Source organism: Chionomys nivalis, chromosome 9 (genome assembly GCF_950005125.1).
Source record: "Chionomys nivalis chromosome 9, mChiNiv1.1, whole genome shotgun sequence".
NCBI lineage: Eukaryota > Metazoa > Chordata > Mammalia > Rodentia > Cricetidae > Chionomys > Chionomys nivalis.
The window spans coordinates 54,650,147-54,675,638 of NC_080094.1; the positions used below are offsets into that span (position 1 = coordinate 54,650,147).

At 55.3% G+C, this 25,492-nt stretch overlaps 3 protein-coding genes across 4 annotated transcripts in view; 1 reads left to right on the forward strand and 2 right to left on the reverse strand.

Annotated features, from left to right (window-relative positions):
- Sptbn5 (spectrin beta, non-erythrocytic 5) overlaps positions 1-8,147 on the forward strand; it is a 40,190-nt gene extending 32,043 nt beyond the window's left edge. Inside the window, 17 exon segments of the mRNA XM_057780175.1 lie at positions 1,331-1,421; positions 1,521-1,667; positions 2,415-2,552; positions 2,643-2,899; positions 3,147-3,333; positions 3,561-3,773; positions 4,511-4,707; positions 4,836-5,040; positions 5,262-5,456; positions 5,534-5,683; positions 5,927-6,144; positions 6,259-6,439; positions 6,593-6,769; positions 6,875-6,979; positions 7,580-7,651; positions 7,898-8,002; positions 8,088-8,147. Of these exon segments, the coding sequence (XP_057636158.1) occupies positions 1,331-1,421; positions 1,521-1,667; positions 2,415-2,552; positions 2,643-2,899; positions 3,147-3,333; positions 3,561-3,773; positions 4,511-4,707; positions 4,836-5,040; positions 5,262-5,456; positions 5,534-5,683; positions 5,927-6,144; positions 6,259-6,439; positions 6,593-6,769; positions 6,875-6,979; positions 7,580-7,651; positions 7,898-8,002; positions 8,088-8,147 (2,698 nt within the window).
- Positions 8,148-10,029: 1,882 nt separating this feature from the next.
- On the reverse strand, positions 10,030-19,283 carry Pla2g4b (phospholipase A2 group IVB). The gene is made up of 20 exons (XM_057780176.1): positions 19,137-19,283; positions 17,737-17,809; positions 17,353-17,489; positions 17,092-17,223; positions 16,369-16,409; positions 16,178-16,220; positions 15,896-15,950; positions 15,524-15,654; positions 15,336-15,419; positions 15,061-15,098; positions 14,262-14,397; positions 13,503-13,639; positions 13,042-13,264; positions 12,797-12,914; positions 12,393-12,530; positions 12,154-12,258; positions 11,806-11,985; positions 11,471-11,637; positions 10,808-10,994; positions 10,030-10,724 (listed from the first exon to the last, which is right to left on the reverse strand). The coding sequence occupies exons 1-20, from the start codon at positions 19,281-19,283 to the stop codon at positions 10,501-10,503; spliced, it is 2,496 nt and encodes an 831-aa protein (XP_057636159.1). The 3' UTR covers positions 10,030-10,500.
- On the reverse strand, positions 17,435-25,480 carry Jmjd7 (jumonji domain containing 7). Of its 2 annotated transcripts, XR_009057727.1 has the most exons (10): positions 25,417-25,480; positions 22,149-22,302; positions 21,818-22,071; positions 21,498-21,554; positions 20,984-21,079; positions 20,705-20,781; positions 20,360-20,519; positions 19,916-20,257; positions 17,737-17,809; positions 17,435-17,489 (listed from the first exon to the last, which is right to left on the reverse strand). XR_009057727.1 is itself a non-coding variant. In XM_057780961.1 (8 exons), the coding sequence occupies exons 1-8, from the start codon at positions 25,478-25,480 to the stop codon at positions 20,169-20,171; spliced, it is 951 nt and encodes a 316-aa protein (XP_057636944.1). In that variant the 3' UTR covers positions 19,796-20,168. The 2 variants fall into 2 exon arrangements, 1 of the variants encoding a protein (XP_057636944.1); XM_057780961.1 differs by lacking the exons at positions 17,435-17,489; positions 17,737-17,809 and having other exon boundaries at positions 19,796-20,257.
- Between the last annotated feature and the right edge of the window lie 12 nt (positions 25,481-25,492).

A 25,492-nucleotide genomic window follows, 5' to 3' on the forward strand; every position in this document is an offset into this window, starting at 1 on the left:
AGGTATCAGAATTTTATTCTGTGTACACCTGCTAATACATTGCTTCGAAGGTATATATACAGAATATATAAATTAATACATAATGTAACTTCCATATATCAAATATTTCGAATGTGTTAAATATTAAAATGTGTGTGTGTGTACTCTTGCTAACAGCAATGCATAATCAAAAAAGTGGCTAAAGCCAGGCATGGTTACACCTGTAATCCAAGCACTTGTTGGAGGGGCACAGGAGGATCAAGAGTCTTGAGGCCAGCTTGGGTTGCATAGCAAGTTTGAAGCCTGACTGAGCTATATAATGAGACCCTGTCTCAAAAAGAAAAGGGGGTGGGATTATCAAGAAGGCTCACCAGGTGAGAGGGCTTGCTGTATGCGCTTCAGCTGGTGGAACCTCTGGAGGAAGGAGAGAACCAGCTTCCAAAAGCTGACCTCTGATCTCCAGTCATATACACACACACACACACACACACACACGTATGTATCAAAATAAAAATGTAAAAATAGCATAAAAACAAAACAGTTCTAGTGTCTCAGGCCTGTAATCCCAGCTACTTGAGAAACTGAGGCAAGACGATCGCTTGACTTGCCTGGGCTATGGAGTAAATTTACAGTCAGGGCAAGGTCGTGAGACCCTGCCTCACAACGTTTAAAAAGCAAAAGGGGGGCTTGGGGTGCAGCTCAGTGGGAGAGCACTTGCCTAGCATGTGTGAAGTCTTTAGGTTCAACCCCCAGCATAGTAAAAAGAAAAAAGTTGCCTGGACAACTGTATTAGTTTGGCCTGTTAAAACAAAGTGCTACAGGTTGGGTATAAACAATAAAAAATTATTTTCTTACAAGTCTAAAGGCTAGAAGTTCAAGACCAAGGTGTTAGAAGAGTCTATCTTTGGAGTATAGTCTTCTCCCATGTCCTTACATGGTCACCCCTTTGGGTGTGTCCTGCCTTAACCTCCTCATATAAGGACACTTGCTCTCTGAGTCCAGCTGATTTTATCTCCAAATATAGTTATGTCCTCAGATTAGGGTTAGGATATGAACATAAGTGACACCAATATGAAGGGAAAAACATATATGTCTTTGTTTCAAAGGAAACCTCTGGCTTATCATGAAAAGCTGGGCAATACACACACACACACACACACGAAAGGCTGGGCTATACACACACGTGAAAGGTTGGACTACACACATGAAAGGCTGGGCTACACAAACACACATATACTCACATACGGACACATGAAAATCTGGGCTATACACACACACACACGGGGAGTAGGCACACACTCTCCAGTCCTGGCAGCTGAGCCTGGGAGTCCATGAAACCCTCTTCTTGCAGGAAAGAGGCACTCACAGAGCGAGCAAGGGTGTGGGATCGCCAGCTGGAGGAGCTGCGGCAGCTTCGGACTTTCTTGCAGGATTCCGATGAGGTTCCCATTGCTTGGGCTGAGGGGGTTGTTGGGGCACACCTTCCTCAGAGGCTCTCCAGGGGTTAGGGAATGCAGAGCCTCGTTCTGTCCTTGTGCTAGGTCGCTACGTGGCTGAGGGAGAAGAACCTGGTGGCTCTGGACAAGGGCCAGCAGGACCCAACCATGATGCAAACACAGTTGCAGAAGCAGCAGAATTTCCAGGCTGTGCTGGATGCCAGTGTTCACGAGCAACGGGAGCTGCAGATGGTGAGGTTCCATGAGGCTGAGGGGCCACAGCCTAGTCCCTTACACCCCCGCAGCTGGCTTTGACTCACAGTAGTGACGACTGCTGTCCTCTGCATGCTCTCTGTGCAGATACCCCCTCTTCAAAAGTGGCGCCTTTTTGATAATTTTTTAGAGAGTATATTGGAACAATAAGACACAGCCAGCAGCCCTGGAGCTCAGGATATCAAAACAGTATCTTTTTGTTTGTTTTGGTTTTAAATATTTCCTTCTCTGTCTGGAAAGGAATCCTGGCCCCAGGCTGGTTACTCCTGATTTCAAGTGCGTTGCTAAGTAGTTGTGTTCAGTTACCTCATTTAACCAATAATCAGTGCCACTTCATTGCAGGAGAGGACACAGAGACGTAGAGTAAGAAACTTGTGAAGCTGGGTGTGGATACACACCCACAGCGCCAGCACTGTCAGGCTGAGGCTAGACAGTAGTGAAAAGGGCGGGGAAGACAGGAGGAAGAGCCAGTCTGGTGTGCGGACTGTCATCCCAGCACTCAGGATTACAGAAAGAACTGCACAGTGAGTCTGAGGCCAGTCTGGGCTGTGTAGTGAGACTCTGTCTCGAAAAAGAGGCGGGGGGGTGGGGGAACACACAAAGGATGGACACTGGAAAGGAAGGAGGGACGGAACTTTGTCCCATGTCACACAGAGTGCAGGCTGGTCATTGGTACCAGGGTACCAGCATCCTTAGTCCAGGATGTCTGTACAATGTCTGGTGTAGGAGGGGCAGAGGCTGCTACAAGGAGGCCACCGAGCCTCAGAGACCATCCGGGAGAGGCTGCAAGAACTAGGAGGCCTCTGGGCTGAGCTGCAGGCCAACTGCCAGAAGAAGATGGCCGTACTACAGGGGGCCCGCAAGGTGAGGTTAGGGGCTGTGAAGCAACTCACTGGACAGGCCTCTAGGACACACCACCCCCACTCTCTTATACTCTCTTACATCCTGCCCCAGGCTCTGCATCTACAGAAGATGCTGGAGAAACTGGAGAGCTGGCTAGAGACCATGGAAGCAGAGCCGGGAGACCCCGTCAAAAGCCAGGACCTGCCTAGGGTGGGCGAGCTCCTGGGGGTGCAGAGGGAGCTGGAAGCAGCTATCGCTAGTCAGACCAGGCAAATGCAGGAGCTGCGGGGCCAAGCCCAAGCCTGCCTTCAGGAAGGCCACTGCCTCGCCAAAGGTGTGGAAGAGCGAGCCCAGCAGCTGCTTCAGAGGTAGATTGCCCAGAGCCCCCTGGTTTGATACCCTGCCCTCCTTTGCCTTCTGCCTTTGAGGGGCATCCCCCATCCCTATCTTCTTGGAGGAGAACCCACCCTTGCCTTCTTGGAGGGGCACCCCTCCTGCCTTCTGGCAGGGCTCTCATCTTTTCTCCTGCCCACAGTGAAGGGCACAGAGTAGGTGAGCATTGTTACAGTCTAGTTCTAACATGGGTGGCCGGGGTCCCCTCTGGTTCCTTTTCAGGCTCCTGAGCCTTCAGGAGTCCCTACAAGAGCGTGGGGCGGCCCTGGAAGCGCAGAGCCTACTCTTACAGTTCTTCAGGGATGCTGATGAGGAAATGGCCTGGGTTCAGGAGAAGCTGCACTTTGCCACAGCCCAGGACTACGGCCAGAGCCTGAGCACTTTGCGGCACCTGCAGGAGAAACACCAGGTGCTGGCCCATGCTGGGAGGCTGGGGAGGGTTTGCCTCAGAGGAGCTGGAGGCTCACAGTCGAGGACAGGGCACTGTGATCCAGCAAAGTCTCTGCTTTGGGGACATCTAGTTTCTTTGGAAATCCTGGGATGGGAACTCCTTAGAAGTCTGAAGGATCTTTTGGCCCAGCTCGGGGCGTGGATTCCCAATTTGTTGGTACCTCTCTGGTCCTTCGTCCTTTGCAGAATCTGGAGAATGAAATCAGTAGCCACACAGCTCTGAGCCAGGTGGTGGTGGGTACGGGCCACAAGCTTGTGCAGGCTGGACACTTCGCTGCGGAAGAGGTGGCTGCCCGGGTGCAGCAGCTGGAGGTGGCTCTAGATCACCTGCAGACAGAGGCAGTGCGGAGGAGGAGGATGCTGCAGCAGGCTCTGGAAGCCCAGCAGATTTTGATGGAGGTGAGAGGATGCTGTAGATGCCGAGGTGTCAAAGCCAGCCTGAGGGTATGAACACCAGGAGTGTATGGACTGAAAGATGACCCAGGGGCAGGGGGAGCGCCGTGGCTTCTGCTCACAACACTGAGCGCACTGGGCTTGACTTTCACTGTTTCTTCCAAACCTGGGGTTCTCGGCTAGAACTTGGTCAGCATTGCCTGGAGCTATCACCTGACAACTACATCTGAGCTACCCCTCAAACTAAACAAGTAGCAAGAAATGTGAGCCGTACATTCTCAGCACCTAGAGGGCTGAGCTATATAGTGAGGCCCTGTCTCAAAAAAAAAAAAAAAAAAAAAAAAAAACCCAAGTAATTAGAAACCAGGCCAGCACTCAAGAAACAGACAGGAAGGTCCAGTTCAAATCCCAGGTCAACCAAGGTCTAAAGTGAAACCCTAAGACAAAAAAAAAAAAAAAAAAAAAAAAAGAAAAATAATGAAGTAGGACTGTTGGCTAAAACTTGATTTTATTTTTCATATGCTTTTATTATACTAAATAGAAACCCTATCTCTGAGAAGCAAAAGTAAATTATATTTATGTTACATGAGAACTCTCCAATTTTCCCATGCGCCTGATTGAGGATACCCTCCCCCAGTCCATCCCCTCACCCCACTCTGAACCCTGAGGCTGAGAGCCCTTGCCCGTGTTTCCAAGTGAAGCGCCAGGCCTAGGAAGCTAACTCCTGCTGTTACACTGCCTAGCTCCTGGAGGCGGGATCCTGGCTAGCTGAACGGGGCCGTATTCTGGACAGTGAGGACCTGGGCCAGGATGCTGAGGCCACACAGGTTCTTCTGCGGCGTCTGGAGGCCACCATAAGAGATTTGGAGGGATTCGGCAGTCACACTGAGCAGCTACAGCACACAGTGGCCCTCCTGGAGAGTGGGCAGCACCTGGGCAGGTAGGCCAGAGCCACACTCCTTGGAGAGGAGCAGAAATGAGGATGCCACTGTCACGGGGGCAGAGGACACTGGTCCATACTGGAGAGGGAGGGCTGTGCTCTATGCTGTCCCTTTCTTCCCGTCTTAGACCCAGGGTGCTGTCCCAGCTGCAGGCTGTGAGGGAGGCACACACACAGCTGCTGCAGCGGGCAGAGGGCAGGGGGCAAGCGTTGCGTGAGCAATTACGCTTACACCAGCTGGAGCGCGAGGCCCGGCTCCTGGACGCCTGGCTGACCACCAAGGTGGCTGCTGCCGAGTCCCGGGACTATGGACAGGACCTGGAAGACATCGAGGTGGGTTAGACTTCAGTAGGCCCAGGGGAGAGGAGGGGAAGGCTTCTTTAGGTGAAGGCATGTGTTTGAAGATGGGGGAGTCTGAGGGTGAACAGGGAGGCTGGAGGAATCTGTAGTTCTAGGGCTAAGTGATGCTGGGGCCACTGGTGCGGCCGGGCCCTTAATGAGTTTCCAAGCCTGCCGGTAGCAGCTCTGCAACCCCTGGGCTTATATCCTTCCAGGCGATGGAAGCCACGTTTGGTGCTTTCAGCAGAGAAGTCCAGAGCCTGGGCCAGGCCAAGGTGCAGACCCTGAGAGAGCTGTTGGCCTCCTTGGAAAGAGAAGTACCCAGGTTCTTCCCCCAGATTCAAGCCCAGAAGTATCACATCCAGGCCACTTGGGAGAGGCTGAACAAGGCAATTGAAGCCCGTAGAGAGGTAGGCCATGTCTCAGGTAGCGTGGAGCTGTGCAGCGAAGCAGAGCCCCGAGCAGGTTTCCCCTCGTTCTCTCCCAGAACCTGGCTGCAGCCCGTGAGCGCCAGAGCTTTGAGCAGGCCGTCTCAGTGCTCCAAGGCTGGCTGCAGGAGACTACCCTGCTGGAGGGAGAGTTCCCTGGCCACAGCCTGTCACCTGCACGGCTCCGGCAGCAGCATAGGTGTCTGCAGGTACAGGCCTTACCCAGGGCTGCTCACCCCAGCCCCATTCTTCAGGCAAAAGATCTGTGCACCGCACTCAGTCTCTGGCCTTGCCCCGAGCCACTTCTCCAGGATATCAGACCACTCCCCTCTGGCCTGGGGACTTGGCACAGGCTTTAGAGCAGAACAGAGGGGTCGCCACAGGCCAGGAGCCACTGAATGGGGAGTGTGCCCTCCCCAAGAGTGAGGCCTGACCTCATGTTCTGGTTGCAGAGAGAACTGACAGCTATTGAGAAAGAGGTGACCAGAGTGCAGATGGAGGCCCATCGACTGGGCCAGCGCTACCCTGTGGCTCAGGAGGGTCTGGCTGAGTGGCTCACCAAGGTGCAGGGGGCCTGGGCCAACCTGGAGGCTAAAGCCCAGGAATGGAGTCAGAAGCTGTTGCAGGCTACGCAGGGCCATACCTTTCTTGGCCGCTGTCGGGAATTGCTGTAAGCAGGGGTCCTCTACGGACTGTTAGCTTAGCTCTGCCCGATTCTGGCTTCGGGGGAGCAGCACTTCTGCCTGGCCAGCTCTGCTAGTAGCTCTCTTTCCTTGCCCAGCAGAGCATGGTCTCAGGAGCTGCTTTCCTCGGAGAAGCTGGCTAGGGATGTAGTTGGGGCTCAGCAGCTCCTTGAGCAGTATGAGGAGCTGGACCAAGAAATCCAGGAGTGCTGCCGTCAAGCCCAGAGCACACGACAGGAAGGGCAGCAGTTGCTGGATGACGGCCTCTTCGTGTCCCCGGAGGTGTGAACGGAGGGTGGGATGAGCCTCACTGCTAAGGCCTGGGAGCCCCAAGAAGGGTGAGGAAGGAGCAGAAAGGATCTGGGTGGGCTTGGCTCTCTTGCTAGACCTCCCAGGGTAGGAGCTCTGCCCAAGCTTCCATGCCTCTTCCTGCAGGTGGCAGAGTGTCTGCAGGAGCTGGACAGACACCTGCAGGAGCTTCAGGCCGCACAGGCCCTGCGTGGGCAGCGCCTTGAGCAGAGCCGGGGCCTGCGGCAGCTGGGGCAGAAGCTGGAGCTGGCGGAGGCCTGGCTGGCTTCCCAGGAAGGCCTGCTGCTGGACCCCAGCTATGGGGTGAGCCGAGGCAGGTCTTGCCGTTGCCTGCTCATCAGCCTCTGGGCTAAGCATGGAGGGCCAAGGGGGGCTGGCGCCCTCCTCTGAGCCACATCCTCGTTTCAGTGCTCAGTGACAGATGTGGAACGTCTGCTCAGCAGACACGAGGGCCTGGAAAAGCTGCTGGTGGCCCAGGAGGAGATGTTCACCCAGCTTCAGACGATGGCACAGGTCCCAGGGCTGGATGACGGGAGGCTGAGTATACTAAGAGGGGGTGGTCGGGTGGCACAGTTCCTCAGTCTGCAAGTTAGGGCTCCTTAGGGCACTAAGGCCTTGTGGTGTCTTCCTCAGGGTCTCTCCTTCAGGAAAACCACCAGTGTCCTGGAGAGAGGGGTACCCCTGCCACCTCAGTGCCCTGGGGAAGGAGGTGCCCCTGTGGGCTGGCAAGAACAGAAGACTCCAAAGCTGAAACATAGTCATAGAGACCGGCACTCTTGGGGTGGGAGAAAGCAGGGAAGGACGAAGGTTATGGACCATACAGGAACACACACAGGACCACACAAGATGGCAATCTGGTGGAGCCTTCCTGTAGAGACTCTTTGAACTGGGGATTGGTTACACGTCTGGGTAAGATGAAGGACCTGCTATAGCCTGCTGTTATCCCCTCCCCTGGAGCATGTAGCCAGGCCACAGGGGCTCAGAGTGCCCAGGGTCCACACTCTAGAGTAGGCACAGGGGCCAGGAGTGCAGGGCCCACTAGAAATGAGTGGGTGTCTCCTGTCTCTTGTCTGTGCTGGGCCTGACATGTGGACCCCTGTCTTGTATCCTCAGGAGGCAAAGGGCACTCCTGTCAGGGAGCAGTCTGTGGAACTTAAACAACAGCCTCCTGCAGAGGGGAGGCAGGTGAGTAGTAGCCCCCACTGCAGGCATCTCCATGTTCAGTAGCCACCTGGCCTGGCACTGTGGCTACCAGCAGACTCCTGGGTAGCTTCCTAGGTGATCTCAGGGAAGGGGGTCCTTCTCCTCCCTCTTCCCCCTCCCAGTTGTCCTGTCAGCTCCTCCTTTGATCCTCCTCCCTTCCCCATGAAGACCATGGGCAGTACTTTCCTGGAGAGGTCTGGGGCCATCTTTCCTGTGTCTTCCCCACAGCCCAGCGCAGGCTTCTGGAACAATAGCCATGGGACGCTGACTAGCAGAGCCCTGAGCCTGTTCCCCGATAGGAGGAAGGCAACCGAAGTACCTGGTGGCACTGGAGTAAGAGACGTCGGGCAAATAGAGACCAATCTCAGGGGAAAAAGCTGAGGTGACCCCTGTGACCCTGTACCCCATCTCTCCCCAGGAGCTGGCTTACGTAGCCCCCCTTGTGCCTGAGTGTGAAACCAGAGGCCAGGAAGCATAGTTTCTCCCCAAGGTGAGAACTGCAGGCCTGGCCCCTGACAGCAAGCTTGGCTGAGGTCTGAAAAGCAGGCTGCACTGGCAGATGGGCTGCAGGGGAAGGAAGAAGGTAGTGGGCGGGCCCCAAGCTCCCGGTGTTGTCTTTTTCTGTAGCTACTCTCTCTAATGTCTAAAGTGGGACCTGATGTTTTTCTCAAAGAACTCTGGAAGTTAAGAAATTTGCCCAAAGTGACACAGCTACTTAGTAGCAGAGGTAGATTGTGTGCCAGCCTGGAACTTCGTGGGTTCTGTTCCTTTCTGGACCTCACAGGCTGGTAACTGAATGCTGGATCCTGAGGTCTGGACTGTGGTCGAGCTCCCACCAGCACGAGGATGTGCAGAAAATACTCCTTACCATGTGTGCCTTTCTGCGTCTGAAGGGTTCCCTGCGGAGCCATGGGGTCCCTTGGCCCTAGCTCCCCTCCTTCCTACCTCCTTGCTCTGGGTCTTGATGGGAGCTCTCATGGCGTCTCTTGGGAGTGCCGAGTTCCCAGTCACACTGCAGGCCCCAGTAGGAAGGCACTTGAGTCTCTAGGAAGAAGCTGTCTTGGCTAGGGTGAACCTTCTCTGGTTCTACGACCTAAACCCCAAGGCCAGGTTCCCAGCTGAGAGTGACCTGTGCTCAGGTAGGACAAGTGGGGCGGGTTTTTCTCTTAATCCTGAGAGGCCAGGACTCAAGGCCCACCCTGCTGAGTGGGCCCGTGCTGAGGCCACAGGCTCCCTTTCTCGCAGGGGCTCACTGATCTCATCTGCCCTTGGCACCCTTTACACCTGGTGAGCCCCTGCTGGTGCCAGGTCCTGCTCTGGCTATCCCGTGGGCAAGAACACCCTGGATGTCCACCCCACAGTCCTCATTCTGAGACAGCAAGGCCTCAGCCATTGCTTGCCCCTCTGCTCTTCATCTCTATCCTGTCTTGATTCTCTGTCCCTGATGTCAGGGCCAATGACCAGAAGTCTAGAGCCCCAGGAAAGAGGCAGGTTGAATACAGGCTCTTCCTAGGGGTCCTCAGCCATCTCACCCATGCCTTTCCTACCTCCAGGCTAGTGGGCTTCAGGCCTCTCTAAAAATGGGGGCACTTGAGTCACGTGAAAGAGACTGAACACCATCCCCACGGGTCCTCAGGGCCAGTATGACAATGTCATACATCTAGACTGATGCACAGCTGTGTGCCTGGAAGGCTCTCGGGCTCTAGCAGGTGACAGCCACAGCTGTGGTCCCTGGCACCTCTCCTGCGGGACTCCTGAACTCCAGCTTGATTCGGAGGGTGTGAGCTGAAGGAACAGGGCTTGTATGAGGCAGTTCCTGGTGGCCCTGGGAGTGAGCGGAGGGCATCACGCACACACTCTACCATGGAGATGCCTCCTTGGCTGTCTTTACAGCTCGCTAAGTTGTCTAGACTAGCCAGCCTGGTTTTGAACTTGTGATCTTCCTGTCTCAGTTTCCTAAGTAGCTGGGGTTACATTTCAAGCATCCCAGAGACATTTCCAGGGCAGGCCCTGAGAACCGCTTGCCTGGCTGACAGAATTTGCTGGATCGTAAGAATCAAAGCCGTTACATCTGCTCGTCTCAGAGCGCCCAGCAGCTACTCACCACTCCTACGCTAGGAGATGGGATGTTCAGGGAGGCAGAGGGCCAGACACCATGTTGACGGAAGATTCTACGGTGCAAGGTTCCTAATCTCTGCTCTCCCAACAGGCCTGAGCCTTGAAATGAATGCTGAGGCAACAGTGAAGACACGTCCTGGGGACCCCCTTGGCTCCTGGCCCGCTCAGGCCCAGTGTCCAGAGGACAAGCCTTGCCACCACGTGTTGTTACCAACGAGGCCTGAGATGAGCTTCACCTTTTAATTGGACCATGGCCTCACCCCCGGGTCTCTGTTTGGACAAAGATGGCAGTCTGTCCATCTGGACAGGGCTGGAATTTTCCAGAGGGGAGCTCACATCAAGTGTCTTGTGGAACTAACAGCCTGGTACAACAGATAATCTTGGGACAACGCCACCCGAGCATCTCCCGTTTATAAGAGCCCCTGTAACATGTCACAGTGTCCTGTCATGCAACCAGCACCGTCCCATCTCTCCATCCCAGGGGTGAGTTAAGTCATTCCGCATGCTAGGCCCTAGCGTCTCTCCTTGCAGCTCACAGGCTCAGTGCCACCACTGGAGGTTCCAGACACGTGTCTCTGGAGCTGTGCCTGGACATCAGAGTCCCCAGAGGCTCTGGGGCACTTGGTGAGGCTGGTCTTCAAGTCAGAGCAGAAGGGGAAGGAGTGGAGGGTCACAGGCTTCCAGATGGAAACCCTGTCAGGGAACCCCAGCTGTCACTCAGACCTGTACTGCTGGGTGCGCTGTTTGCGCCGTTGCACGGCCTGGCGTAAGGCGTCCCGCAGCCGTTCCTGGTTGTTGCAGATGTTGTAATGTGTCAGGCGTAACAGCTTGTCCACATCCTCCTGGCTGTAGGTCACTTTTGTGTAGTGGTACGGGGAGTCAGAAGAAGACAGGTTCACCTTCCCAGCTGCCTTCTCCTCCAGTGTTCGTGGCACCCCTGTGGAGAGAGGCCAGTCTAGATAAGGGGCCTGGGGACACCTGCATTGAGGCCAGTCTGGAAGAGAGGTGGCCATGGCTCACCAGGGGCCGAGTAGTCCTGGAAGGAGTCATTGACCAGAGGGAAGTGCAGCACGGTTGGGGCTTCGGGCTGGGCGGGGTCACAGAACACATGGCACTCCTGAGGTTGGCGCTGCTCCTCAGGGCTGGGTGAGATAGGTGGGAAAGGGATGCCCTGCTCCTGGCAGAACCGGCTCACAAGCTGCAACTGCTGCTGGGCGGGCAGAGCGGGCATTAGAGGGCCTCAGTGTGCTAAGTACAAGGCATTCACTAAGATGCACGGGACTTGGTGCCCAAAGACCAAACTGGAGACTCAGTCTCACTGTGCCCTCCCTTCCAGCTCCTCTAGGGCTCCCCTGAGTTAGTGGCCAACAGCCAGTCCTCTGAAAGTGGGAGCCGTCCAGAAGTGGCAGGTATGCCAGGACCTCTTGAGGGTTAGATACAGCAAAGAGAACTCTGTGGTACAGACAGATGAAATATCCCAGCTACTCAGCACCCACTCCCAGAGCAGAGCTAATTTTCCTAGGGGGCGCCACTGTCATTCCCCCAGAGCAGAGCTACCTTTCCCCCAGTAGGGGGCGCCACTGTCATTTCCCCTAATGGGCGTGGGGTCAGATACTGGATCCTAAAGTAGGTTTCGTTTTTCATTCTAGAAGGCTACCCTAGATGGCCCACCATCTCCCCAACCTGAAAGGCTCCATGGAGGTTGTAATCCAGTGATAAGATGAGGTCCACATCCCGTGTTGGCTGCAGAAGGGGTGGGCAGCTAGTATTGATGAAATAGCCAACATCCAGGAGGCAGAGGTGGGGTTCCATGGGTGTCAGCTGGTTGGGGAGCCCGTCCAGTTTGGTAGCTACAAAGGTTTGGGGTGGGAGAAGCATCTGTCATTGTGGGTCCAGACCTTAAAGACAATCTGTGGTCCCCGCAAATCCTGCCGAGCGGCATACCCCAGGGAGAGGAAAGGAGGGGGGGGGGTGTCGTGAGGCTAAGGGATGCTAAGAGCCTAGACCACACAGGGTACCTTTCCAGGTGGAGAAGTATGGGTGGTGGAAATAGTCCTTGTGGAAATGGAGGCCACGCATGAAGTTGTGGGTGGCCTGGGCAAGTGGCCGCTTTGTCAGGAGGCCAGTGAAGAACTCGGCAATCCTGCCACCTGTTGCTGGTGGCTCTGCAATCTTCAGATGGGGGACCTGCTCTTTGTCTGCAGAGGCGAGAGGGGATTGGGGTAGCATTAGGAAAAGAAGGCCTCCGATCCTTTGTCCCAATCTTTGTGGGGACCCTGGACGGTAAGCAGCTGAGGTCCACGATGCCTTAAAGATACTCCCAGCTGGCTGCCCACCTCGCTCCTATGGAAAGCCCAGGCACCTACCCAGGCTGGCCTGATCCTGAGCCCAGCGGTCCCAGAACTGGGTGGGTTCTGAGGCCCAGTACAAACTGTCTTGGAGGCTGGCTGCAAACAGGTTGCTCCAGATACCTGAGAAGGGGGCGTCAGGGAAAGCATCTCAACTGCTGCTGCAGTCCAAACCCTCCCCTCCCTCTGGCGGATCTGGGCAAGGAGAGGGCGTCCCTCTCACCCAGGCCCCCTCTCCCATTATCTAGCCTCCTCACCTTCCAGGAAGCAGATTCGGGACTCAGGGAGCTGCTTCACCAGCCGCCCCATGAAGAACTCGGAGCCAAAGAGCTCAGAGGGGATGAAGGCCCCGTACTTGGGAAAACCGACTTCATAGGGAGAGAACTCACACCATTCTGTGAGGACAACACACAGCTCGGCCATGGAGCCAGGGCCCTTGGGCTCCCAGACACCCACCCTGGACTCACTATTTCAGGGTAGTGTGGGGAACGGGAGGCTCAGGCCTTGTTACAAGCATGGGATTTAAGGAGCTGGCAAGATGACAGACTTTGGTACTTGAATCAGGAGACAAGAGCATCAGAGTCAACTCTTCAATACAGGACTAGTCACACTGAACCCTACTATCTGTACGAGCACGGGCCCCAGGTCTGAAGCCACTCACCCCCAAATTCAAAGGTGGTCAGGCCCCGCTCCTTGCTGTTGAGGGCACAGTAGATAGGCAGAGGGTTCTGGCCTCGACTCAGGGCCTCCCGTTGGTCTGAGAGTTTGTGTTCATGGGGCTGAAGGAAAGAGGAGCTCGACCTAAGCCCTCTGCTTCCTGATGCTGGGAGTCTTTCCCACGTAGCATCCAGAGATGGGTCCATTTCCAGACGGCTTTACCAACCCCAGGCCCACCTCTCTCCCTACCTCATCATGCAGCAAGGCCTCATTGATGAGGGCCCACAAGTTGGTAAAGCAGGTCGGGTGGCCCAGGCGGGCACGCTCGGCCAGCTCCTGCCGGTACCTCCACAGCTGACTGGGGGCCAAGGCGCCCAGCTTGCTCTTCGTCACCTGGGTCTTCAGCAACTCGGTGGGCCCTGTCAGGTCCTTCTGAGACCACTCTGGGTCCTCATAGAGGCTGGCCAATGCCCTGAGGGAAGCCAAAGCTTAGGATTAGGGGATTGTTGTTACCAAACGATCCTCCACCTGGACTTCACGTCGTTGACTTTCTCCTGAAGGCCAGGTCTGGCCAGCACCTTCTTGTTCCCTGGAGTACACTGCGCTCTACTGCCAGCATTTTCTCAGTCTGTGCAGTTTGCGCAGGGGCCACGGGGCTTAGGAAGTCCCTTTCACTACAGCCCTTCCGACTCCGCCCCCAGCACGCTCACCAGGTGGACCCTGAAGCCCCAGTGATGTACGAGATGCAGTCCAGGAGACCAAGCTCCCTCAGGCCAGCTAGCTGCCCATATAAAGAAGTCATGGCCCGGATCCCACCGCCAGTGGCCATAACAGCAATCACGGGGATCTGGAAGACGAGAGCCAGGTTCAAAAAAGGCCCAAGGAATAGAGAAAGCTACACTCTGGGAGGAAACATGTCAGTCAAGGGGCCAGTCAGTCAAGATGCGATTGAGTCCTGGGACCAGCTCTGAGTTAGCCCTGTTGATCTAGTCAGAAACAAACTCCTAAAGGCCTCATTGCTTCAAACATTGGGGCTCCAGAAGAATGGCCTAACAAGTGCCAGCCCACAAGGAGCCTGAGATCACTTTCTAGAAGCCACCAAGGCTCCTGTGAAAGTCTCCAAAAGGCCCTGCTCTCCCGTGCTGGAATTCATTCCCCTGGGAGCCAACTCAGGCTGGTCTGAACCTCTGGGGACCATTCTGAGTCACGAGACCATCCTCATACCAGGTGTCTCATCAGCCACATCACCACAGTCAGGTGGGAGAGCACAGGTTGGCCTATGTGGAGACTTCCACCCTTGAGCTGCAAAGTGCCTGATGTATCATCCTGATAACATCGAGGAAGAGGAACAGGGAAGGCAGGGCTTGCCAGCGACGACAAGCCTGAGCTGATACCAGCTCCGGGCTGCACAACCCTGGGCCTAAGCAGGCATGAGGAAAACTCCACCCAGTAGTGCTCAGCCCCCAGACCTCATCATCTTGCAGGTCTTGGTCCAGCTGTAAGGCCTTTTTCAGGGCGGCGGCCACCACCTGCTTCCTCCGGCCCAGGAAGGCCTGCTCCTCAGGGCAGAGTTCACAGCCCAGTCGCACTGCCAGCTCCTTTGGTCTGAGGAGAAGGAAGAGTCCGGAAGCAGTTCTCAGCTCCCTCACAGAAAAAGGAACCGCTGACTTCACCTGCCAGACCCTTGCCCTCTCTCCTCAGCCCTCGCCACCTCCTGCTGTGGAGTGAGGGGAGGGAGAACCCAAAGCCATGCACGCAATGTGACTCTGGCAGAGCAGACCATGGGACTGGGGCTGTCACCTCCACATCAAATCTCTCCCTCACCCACAGCTCCAAAAATGATGATGGAGGGAGCAGAAACGAAGGCCCACTGCCTCACCTATTGGTGATGAAAAGCCACCCTCCCTCTTCTGAAGGCCATTGAAGGTCCCTTCTCAACAACCTCCATGCCAAGGTTCATCCCTCCCTCTTCCTCTTGGTGTCCTAGCCTCCCTGCCTGCTTATCCAGACAGACACTGACCCTGCACTGTAGCAAATTCAAGTGGGAACACTGAGAACAGCCTATGCACACTGAAGCCTCCTCTCGATGCAAAGCCCCCCACCCCGCACCCAGGAGCTTCTGTATCTCCCTCCCCCAGGCCAGACTGACCCTCTCCCATGCTGCCTGGGCACTGTCCCCTGCTCTCCCATTCCCCAGGCCAGACTGACCCTCTCCCATGCTGCCTGGGCACTGTCCCCTGCTCTCCCATTCCCCAGGCAGGCTCTTACCCTTCTTCCTTCTTCAGTTCCAGCCTCATCAGTGGTTCCTGGAAACCATGAGTACCATGAAGAGACAGGCTGTGTCTCTTCTACCCACTGTGGCCTCAGTGCACCCCAGTCTATCCCAAGAACCCTTGGGCCCCAAGCACTTTTCCAGGGTCCATACTTCCACCCCATTGATTGTCTGAGGGCATGGCCTGAAGGGAGGATCAGCCACAAAAGAGGCTGATTGCTCCAAGGCCAGTGACAGGCCTGTGAACCCAGCTTCTCTTTATGACAGTTACCTGGGACGTGGGGAAGACAAGTCTCACCAACTCTGAAGAGGGTAGGGTGCATAATGGTACCTTCAGCTGCTCCTGGGGGTCATCCTTAGGAGTAGGGGGAGAAGGAACCTTAGCAAAGACCCCACCAACTCCCTGTGGTGGAGACGGGAACAGGAAGGGCTCCAGGGGTCTCAGGAGCAAGACGCTACCTGAAGATGAACACTCAGATCTTGCTCCCAGCAGGCTGGGTAGTGGAAGCGGAAAGAACTGGCACCCACAGAGGCAGCCTGTGGGCCCTCGCAGGACCCAGCAACCACAAGTTGAACTCTGTTCTCTGACCCTAGAAACGGGAACCAGAAGAGAAACTCAGGAGGGGATCTCTGTCCACCAAATTCATTATCAAGTCTTCAGGGAAGTCCCTCTCTGACACGGTCCAGCTGGAGAGATGGAGCCCGGGGAGTCCCAGCGAGGACTGACCTCACGAGTTTTGCTCCCCGAAAGCATCCAGTACTAGGTTCCCCCTCAGAATGGAGGAAGAGACAGGAATGGGAGCAGAAGGGTCCGAAAGAGGATGAACTCACCCTCTAGGTCGCCTGTCTTCTTCAGTTGAACATGCAAACAGGAGAGCTCCCGAGCCTGTGGTCAAGAGATCTCCTTAGATACACACTGCACCCCTCTCTGGACCCCTGCTCCCCAGAACACTGTTATATCACCCTCAGTCATTAAGCATTTTCTTGAGATTTATTCCCAAGGTCCCCAACTCAGCCCACACGACCCAGGCTGTGGTGAGCCTACTCAGTCTGAGAAAAGAGCAGATAGCAAGAGGAATGAACTACCAGGGGAAGCCCTGGGCCCTCACTCACCACGAGGATGCCATTGCTGACGAGCTGTTCCTCACGGTCTGTCCTGGAAAGAGGTCCCCAGTGACTCTCTGCAAGAGCCCAGGCACCCCTCCTCTACCAAGGAGGGGTGCCAGTCTCGGTGAGCTGCACTGCCCATCCCAGAAGGAAAGTCTCCACTGCCACCCACCAGGCGCTCCCGAGCCCCTACTCACAGACTCTGCAGCCGGAATTCAACTTCTAGGCACCCGTCCTCCTGGAAGAGAAGCAAGTTAGAGGCACCGTCAACCCAGATGGCAGTGGGAGATGCTGAGGCCATAGAGCTGGGGAAGAGCCACTGTCCCTTTCCACGACTCTGTCTATAGGTCTTGGACTGTTCCCAAGAAGTTGTGCTTCTGATCAGGAGGTGAGATAGAAGTTGGGGACAGGACTGCTCCTTGGTGAAAAGTCGCCTGGGAGGCCCGAGCCACTCCCTGAAGCAGGGGAGCCTCTGAAGCCCTATCCTCAGAGCTGCCCCCCACTGTAGCGAGCTGCGTGAAGCCACACCTGATGGCAATGTAGAGAGCTGCGTGGAGTCGCACCTGATGGTGCTGGCTCCTGTCCTCCGCGATCCCGAAAGCGAGTGCTCTCTGTGATAATCAACTCCTATGGCTAAAGCCTGACTTATGCTATTATCACGCAATGACTGTCAGCTGCTTGCATATGCGTGGACCTATGGGCAGTGCCCACCTGGCAATCTGAGGTTGGCGGCCCAGGCCTACTTAAGGGCTGGGGGGGAGAGGAAAAGAGAAGGAGAGAGAAGGAGAGAGAGAGAGATTTTACAATTGTCAAAAGGTCCTGAATAAAACTGCAGTGAGAAGAGCTCTGGTGGTCGCGTCATCCTTGCTGGACAAGGGGGGCCGCGACACCCCACCCCACTTCCCCTCACACAGCTGTACCTGAGTGCTCAGTGAGAAACTCTGGCGCCGAGATTCCCCAGCTCGCAGAGTCCCTACGTCAAACAGCACAGACAACACGGGGTCATCTTTAGTGAGCAGGTCCTGGTCAAAGACTTTCAGTTCCACGACGTTCTGGAGGAGGCGAGAGCGGCAGCTTATACAGGAAGGAGGGGACGAGAGGCAAACAGGACAAACAGGGCAGGATACATGTGGTAATGGGCACAGGGGAAACGGCAAGGGCGGACTCGGAGCCTGAGCTACCTTGAGCAGCCTGTGGATCCGGAAGTGGAAGCTCTGATTCCAGACAGGGTTTCTGCTGTTCTTGACTGTGCGTGTCTGGAGCGTGTGGCTGGAGGCTGTGGGCAGGTCCAGAGTCACATAGCAGTCGGAGGAGGTCACTGCAGGAAAGAGGAGCGCATGTCTTGTAGTGATCAAGAACCCTTCCCAGCCTACCACTGAGTCTACTTCCTTCTTCCTGAGATGCTGTGTCCACAGGGCCGAGCCTTCTGACACTTTTGGGACCCTTCTCTCCAGTAGACCCCTGCAGGACCTCCTACCAGCCCCTCCCATTGGTACTAACTCCCCTCAATCAGCCCCCACCTGTTCTCTGGGCTCAGCTAAGGGCCAGGGGAGCAGTGTGCTTACCTAGGTCCTTGGAAGGCAAGCCATTAGCCTGGAGGACACGTACAGTGAGCAGGCATGTCCCCGCCACCTTTGCCTGCGGATAGACGGGGCAGGTTTGCTATAGGTGTGACAGGGCCACAGGGGAGGTTGGGACAGTCTCTTACAGTTCACCCATCAGAACCCCAGAGCGGCAAGAGACACTGAATCTACACGATGACACCTTCCCCTAATTAAACACCACACTGTGCCAGCCACATACCAAGGACTCGGCGTGTGTTTACTCAGTTGTCTCACGTCCTATTAGGATGCTATGACCATGACCAACCATGGAAGGAAACTGAGGCCACTCTCGAGGCATGGTTGGGATTGGAACACGGGCAAGCTGACCTTTTAATGGGTATGGCTCCTTCTGTCTTCTTATCCTATTGCTTCCCCTCCCCACCCCACCCTACCCCACCAAGCAGCTTTGTGTTGAGGGAAAGAAAGGACTACATTAGGGCTCAGGCAAATGCACGAGCTGTACCTGGTGCTATCTACCCCATCCTGGGGATGGGTTCTGGGTCAGGATAGCAGCTGCCAACCCAGACCACCCCCACACTGCCATCCTCCAGATCTGATGGGGGTCTCCAGAGCTCCTTCCAAATCCCCTCTGCTTCTGGACATGTGGACATTTGCCAGTGTGCCCAGGCAGAGGCGGCTTGTGCCACCTGGTCCTTTCTTTAGGTCTTCAGCCATATCTCTGGAAAGGTGCCAACGGTCAAGTTCAGAGAGCTCCATGGTCGGGAGCAAAGCTGAGGAAGTTCATCTCTGATGCGGCCCCTGGGGGTTCCCACATGCCAGAGGCATGGAGAAGCTACTTCTTTTGAGGCCCCCAGAACAGTAGATAAGATCCCTAGAGTTCCCAGGAGAGACCCCATCCCAGTTCTGGCCTTGCCCCTGGCTTCTACTCTGTCTGATCCTGAAGGTGGAAAGCATCCCCTCCCTCTGCTTAGAAAAGCCCACAGCTCCTCTTAGAAACAGCAGCAACCAGGCCCTACATGGGGAACCAAGTCAGAAATGGGAGCCCAGTGCCCTCTGGAGCCTTACCAGAGCCATGAGACCAAGTTCACGGGAACAGGTATGACGGGGGAAGTGGCCACAAGACCAACGACTGTCAGCTTTAAACCCAGAGCCGAGGTGAGCCAACCGGCCACACATTCCTCTCAAATCCCTCCCACAGACTCCTCCGCTCCACCCAAGCCCCACGCCCACTGCTGACCCAGCCACCTGCCCAGGAAGTGAGACACCTGAAGCCGATGCTGGAATCAGTGACACCCTTGGAGTTAGCACAGGCTCCCTGAGGTCCCATTCTCCCAACCAGCCCGAACTTAAAGAGGGGTTCCAGGAGAACTTGCTGCCACAGGCTGAGCAGGCCAGCAGACCATGGCTCCCCAAAACAGCAGTGAGCAGTGGGGCCCGAGCATCATGTCGCCGTGGTCCTTTCGCAATCTTCCCAGTGCCAGTGTGACAGGAATGCCCAGTCGCAACTGGAGCCCTGGGCAATCTTGGAAGAGTACCTTGGGCCCCATCAACCGTAAAGGGGAGTGGCTTTCACATAAACAGCTCTTCAAAGCCCTGTCTTGGCTGCCTCCACCCCTGGAGCTGGCTGGCCAGAGATGAGGCCTGTGGGCTGGCATGACAGGATAGGAGCTCTCCCTGCTCTTCAGCTGAGTGAGGAGGAGTCCGGATGTGGAGATCAGCTCTTCCCTCAGAGAGCAGCTCACAAGGACCATGGTTCCCGTCCCTTCCTGTTTAGACTTCTAGAATAGGGGTCACTCAGGGCTCTAGATCTGCCGGCTCCCCAGGAACTGGAGAAGGAAAAGCAGTCTGGGACCAAGCTAGAGGCAGCATTGGTGGCCCTGAACCAATCAAGTTCCAGCCAGTTATAACACAACTGTGTGGGTAGCATCCCAAGCCAGGATCTGCTTGCACCCCTCAATCAGGGTCACCCTGAAACTTTTACCTGAACATTTAAGCCCTTGGCAGGCCATGGAAGGCAACTGTGGACAGGGAGCATGAGAACAAAAATATCAGCGCCATCTTTTATTGACTGACTCCTCCATGCTGGACCATGTCTATCCCCACAACAGCCCTGGGAGCCAGAGCCATTATTATCTCCACTTTACAGTCGGGGGACTGATGCTAACAGGCAATGACTCACCCAAGGTCATAGCACTGGTGACAGGCACTGCTGTACCTGATCCATGCTTCCTTGTCCCTATGTGGCAACTTTCTGGGCACCTTCACCCAGACCTGCCTGGGTGAGGCCCTCCAACTATATTTCAGGTTTCTTCAAGGCTGATCTCAGCCCACGCAGGAACCCCGGCAGCAGCCAGTTCATAGGCAAACTCTAGGTTGCTTCTAGAATCAACCCCCGACACGGGCTGTCCTCTGCAGTGTCTGTGAGGGTCCCATCAGTCAAGGCCTGCGGCCCTCGTAAGGGAGTCCACCAGCTGGAAGTAACTGTACTTGAGGTCATACTCCATGTCATACCAGAAATTCACTGTGGAGAGGAGAGGGACCTGGAGGTGAGGGCCCTTCTTTTCAGTCGGAGCCACCCCCAGTCAATACCTTGCTGGGCACTGGTTGCCCCGGGTAACCTTACCAGCAATGCAACCGTGGGACTGCTGGACATGGTGGAACCAAAGGGCTGGCAGGTACAACAGCTCACCGGCCCGCACCGTGCAGTGAAGGGCCTGTGCCTGGCTGTAACTGGGGTACCGGACCAGGTCTGGAGCCAGGGGGTCCAGTGGGATCCAGGGCACCTAGAGACACAGCAGCTGCCTGGGAGCAGGCTCTGAGGATCCCACGATCTCTAGCTCTGTCCCTTCTCCTACTTGAAGAGCCACAGACTCAGGATTTTCAGAGTGGGGTGTCACCTCCCCAGACCCTTTGTGCCTACTCCCCAGGAGTCTACCCTTTCCCCAGAACCCAAGAACAGAACAGACACCTTCTCCATGGCCTCCTCGTCCACCACCCTAAAAGTGCCCTCTTCGGTCAGCTGGTAGGTTGCTGGTGTGTACAAATCTGAAGGCAAGGTCAGAGAGAAAAATGACCAGCAGCCTTTCAGGCTCTCCCCACATAACCGGTCCAGGGTTCCCTGCACATAGAGACCAGAGGGCTGGGAACCTGAGGCTACACCCCAGGCCGAGGCATCTAGCCCGCCCTGGGCTCCCGCTGCCCGCCCTCCACCACTGGCTACCAGCTCCTTTTAGGCCAGGTCACCTACCATAGGGGATGAAAGGCCGGTCACTGGGTGGATGTAACAAGAAGTGTTTCTCGCCGGAGACCACACAGTACAGATTCTCATAGTGGTCCTTGTGCACTGTCAACACATGAAGGCCTGGAGTTGAGGGGAGGAAGGCAGCCCAGCCTGCCCTCAGCACCACACCCCAACAGAGCCTACAGAGAGAGGGTGAGCCCACACAGGATCGGCAGACTCGGAAACTCCGAGGACTCTAGCAAGCATCACAGAACTTGGCGACCTGAATATGGACTCCCCTTCATCAGGAGGGGAAGCAGAACCAATAGGCTCTATGTCCCAAGCCCTGCTCTCCTATCTGACTTTGAAGAGGCTCCTCAAGACCTAGAGAGTATGGTGTACCCTGTCCCCAATGTTCCCATTCTCAAGAGACCCTTTGTGGTGTCCTAGACCCAAAATACCAAAAGAAATCTGAGGACAGCTAATCCTTCCGAGGCCCACCTTTCTTCTTGTGCCCCATCAGCTCCCTCCCCACACCTACAGGAAGTCACCGCAGCTGCCTCGCCCAGCCAGAAGTTCACGGCATCAGGCATCTTTCCTGTGGGACAGAGTGAGTTAGTACCAGGCCTAGGACGACCCACGCACAGGGCAGCTACTCAGAAATCTGGGTGGGAGCACAGGAATGCCAAGGAGTCTGGGAGAAGGTGATGCTGGGAATGTGACCTCTGGGGCAGAAGGGAGAGCGGCCAGGTGGCACCTGATCCCATAGAACCAAAACCAAAGGCAGAAAATGGGAAAGCAGGCTGACCCCTTTCCCTCCACTTCATCCCCATACCCCCTGCCTCTTGCCCCTCCACTCACCCAGTGACTCAGAGGCCCACGGCACATGGGACTCGATGTCTGACAGAAGCTGGGGTAGCTCGGTGGGCAGGTTGGAGCACTGCTTCTGCACGTAGAGGACTCCTGGGTGCTGCGCCCGGCCCTCCAACACATCCAGCACATGGCTCATGGGCAGGCGACGTTCCGCGGGCATCACAAACCGGTCCCCTCGCACAGCATCTGCATAGCCATCTGGGGTCACAGCCACGCTCACCTCTGTGGAGCCCACTGTGGCTCTGAAGGAATGGGCCCTTGGTTTGTAATCTGCTGCTAATGGCCACTGGTCCACCCTGCCCCAGAAGGGAAACCTTACCTTAAGTAGGAGAGGGACCACTTCTGGAGGGCTGGCCAGTGTTGCAGCGCATGGCGGATAATGCAGGGCCTATTGGGGCACACCCAGTCCCGGTAGAAGCACAGTGGACTTGGGGGCCCATCCAGGTAGGGCACAGCACGAGATACACTGAGGTCTTAAGAAAAAAAATGGGGAGCGAGTGCCTAAAATCAGTGGGTGGTACCGTCTGTCACACTGTCTGCACAAGAAATCCTCCATCATGGATGCCCTAGGCAAGGCTGCTGCTGACCATGGAAGCCTGCAGGGTCGGCCCCTCACTTCTCTGCCCTGAAGAAGCAATCGTCGCTGAGCTGGTGACCACAGGCTGACTGTGATGGGGCCTGGCTCTGGGATCCCCTCCAACGGTGAGACTCACTGAGCATCTGACATGGGCCCAGCACTGGGCCTGGCCGCTGTGAATATCAGGTGATCCCATCATCTCAAGCAGGTTACGGCCTAGCTGTCTGGGGAGATGACTACCCTGTGACAACACCAGAAGTCAGGCAGGGGCTGAGCTGAGCTTTGAGTCTCAACGGCAACAGCAGCAGCATCTTCAGCCACCTTGGGCCAACACTTGGCCACTCTGCCACCTACAGAGACATTTTAAGTGGGTGTGGTGGCTGACAGGTGCAAACCCAGCACCTGGAAGGGGGAAGTAGGATTACCAGCTCAAAGCCACCTCAGCTACAAAACAAGTTCAAGGACATCCTGTTTGTATGTGGAGCGCTTCTTTCATAGAAATCAGGATTCTACTAAAGAAGCTAAGTACACTTTCACGAAAACGTGCTTACTATCCCAGAATGTGGCATGCAGTACTTAGCGGACACTCGTGATACTGCTGACGACAGCGTGACATCACACCTGACTCGGCAGTCTCTTGATGTATCCTACCCCAGTCCTGCCCTTGGCCTGGCTATCTCGAAATCCTGTAGATTGTACCTCCTTGTCTCTCAAACCACCCTTTCCTTCCCTCTGCTGCTCCGGGTCTGGTCACACTGACAGGCGTCCTTCCCTGGCCACCCCTTTGAACTAACCTGTCATCTGTCAGCACAGTCCTTATCTCTGTGCCGATTTAGTTTTCCTCCACAGATTTTTCATTACCTGACCCTGGATAGCTTTTCGCCCATTTATTTACTCATTCTCCATCTCTTTCAGAACAGAAGCGCAATGGCTTGAACGATCACCATTGCTCCTGGTGCATCTCTCGCGCCTTAGCACGCAGTGGGTGCTCAGCAAACATAAAGCCAAAGGAAAGTGCCCCGCAGTCCCTGGCTGCTGCTGCAGCGAACCAACTGGTCTTTCTGGTGGGACCCCCCCATTCCCTTTCAAGAGCATCTACCCGAAAGGCAATCTCATCTTGTCATGCACCTAGTGAAGACTCCTCTGACGGCTCGCTGCTGCCCCCGGCAGAATGCAGTCCACCCTGCATGCGTTCAGGCTGCTCCACGACTAAGTCCAGCACACGTTTTCCAGTCTGGTTTGCTACTGTCTCATGTCTGACCTTGACGACAGGCCCTGGACTCCGGCTGGGTTTCATGCCTGCTGTTCCCTCTCTGGGCTTTTACGAGAGAAGAGTGCTCTGCTTTGTTAACGTTCAGCCTTACTGTCTGACCAAACACTTTGGGACCAAACCCCAGACAAATGTCTACGGCCTTCAATTTACCCGAGGTCATGCCCATTCGTAGTGCCATCTCCATGCCGCCTGCAATCCCTTGCAATCAGTCAGAAAGTAACTTTAAATTGGACCTGGGAACCACATGAGAGACATTGGTGGGCCCACGAAAACTGTGGAGAAGAGCTAGTCATGTACTTGCTGTCCTGAACAGGGGTAAGAATCACCAAGCAGACCCCCAAAGCAGTAATCTTAGATGGGAATTGGGGCTCAGGACAACTAAGTTGCTTTTTGGGGTCTATTTTCCAATGCCTGGGATTGAACCCAGGGCCTCCTACATGCTAGAAAAACATTACCACTGTGTTACTCTAACCTGGAGTTTAAAACTGAGTAGAAACTGACTTGCTTTGTTTTTCGGGAGAGGAAGTGGCTCTGGCTTCAGAGATCGGCCTGCAGCTGCCTCCTGAGTGCTGGCATTAAAGGCGTGCGCCATTACCACCTGGTGTGAAACTGCCCGTCTAGCCTTTGGATTTTAACTATACCAGTTTTGTTTGCTCTTCGTTTCGAGAAGACCTATTTTTCTCCCCTAGAGCTGCACACTGCACTCCAAACAATTCCTGTGACCCAGCAATTTAACTGACAAAAGTCAACATGAACCCAGAGTCTGGGTCCTCCAGACTCTGCCTCCCAGCTCTGGAACAGCGGCAGACATCCTCATCAGGTGCGGGGATCTGAACTCAGGTCATCATGTGCTGAAGTACTTTACGCACTCAGCTAGCAGACTCTCCAGACCTAAATACCCTCGGATTGGTGAGATGGCTCGGTAGATAAAGACGTTTGCTGCCAAATTTAAACACACTGAACACACACATTCTGGCACACAGAGGTACTTAAACTTTGTTAAGTGAACAGCCAAGTATTTGCAGCTGAATTATTGAAAACAAAAGGTTAAAATACCTGCACGCTTATCAATAATGGGTACCCTGGTTCACAGATGTTAAGACTTGAAGCAGAGGCACCTGGAATGCCCTCTAGGACCCGATGCAGCAAAGAATGCTTAGCAGGACTGTCATTCTGGACAGCTAAGGGGGTGGCAGTGAAGCTTACTTTATTTACATTGCATACAGAGGTGCCTGCACTACTGTTCAGTAAGAAACGACTTAGTAAAGAGTGGGGGAGGAGGAAGGAGGTAGTGAGGAGCGTGCAGGAAACATAACACCGAGTAGTGAAACAGCCAGTATTGCTCGGGTGGGTCTCTACAATCCTCAAAGCTTGGAGTTCGCTCTGAACAAATGATCCCAGTCAACCGCTTCTCTCCTCAAAACCCACCAGCATCCGAGATATTTGAGGTCAAAGAGTCTTCGGTACCGAAAATGCCGCAAGGCAGAGCACAGGGACTCAGCACCCGGCTGGCTTTGAGAACGGCACGACTACCGTCGGAGCTGGGCTTTGAACAAACCCACAACTGCACCCCACGAAGGCACCGGGACGTGCGACCGTGAGCTGAGGGCTGGTCCACTAGCTAGAGAAGGGTGACACACGAAATGTGTGGCCACCAGAAGGCCACTCATGCACACATGATCTGAGTTCCGGTACCCCAGGATCTCTCCACGTTGTCACCACGCGGACGCCACTCACCGCGAGTCGCTGCCGGGAACTCTTGCAACGCCCTCCGCACAGAGTCCAGTGCCGCCTCCGCCATGACGCCCGCGGG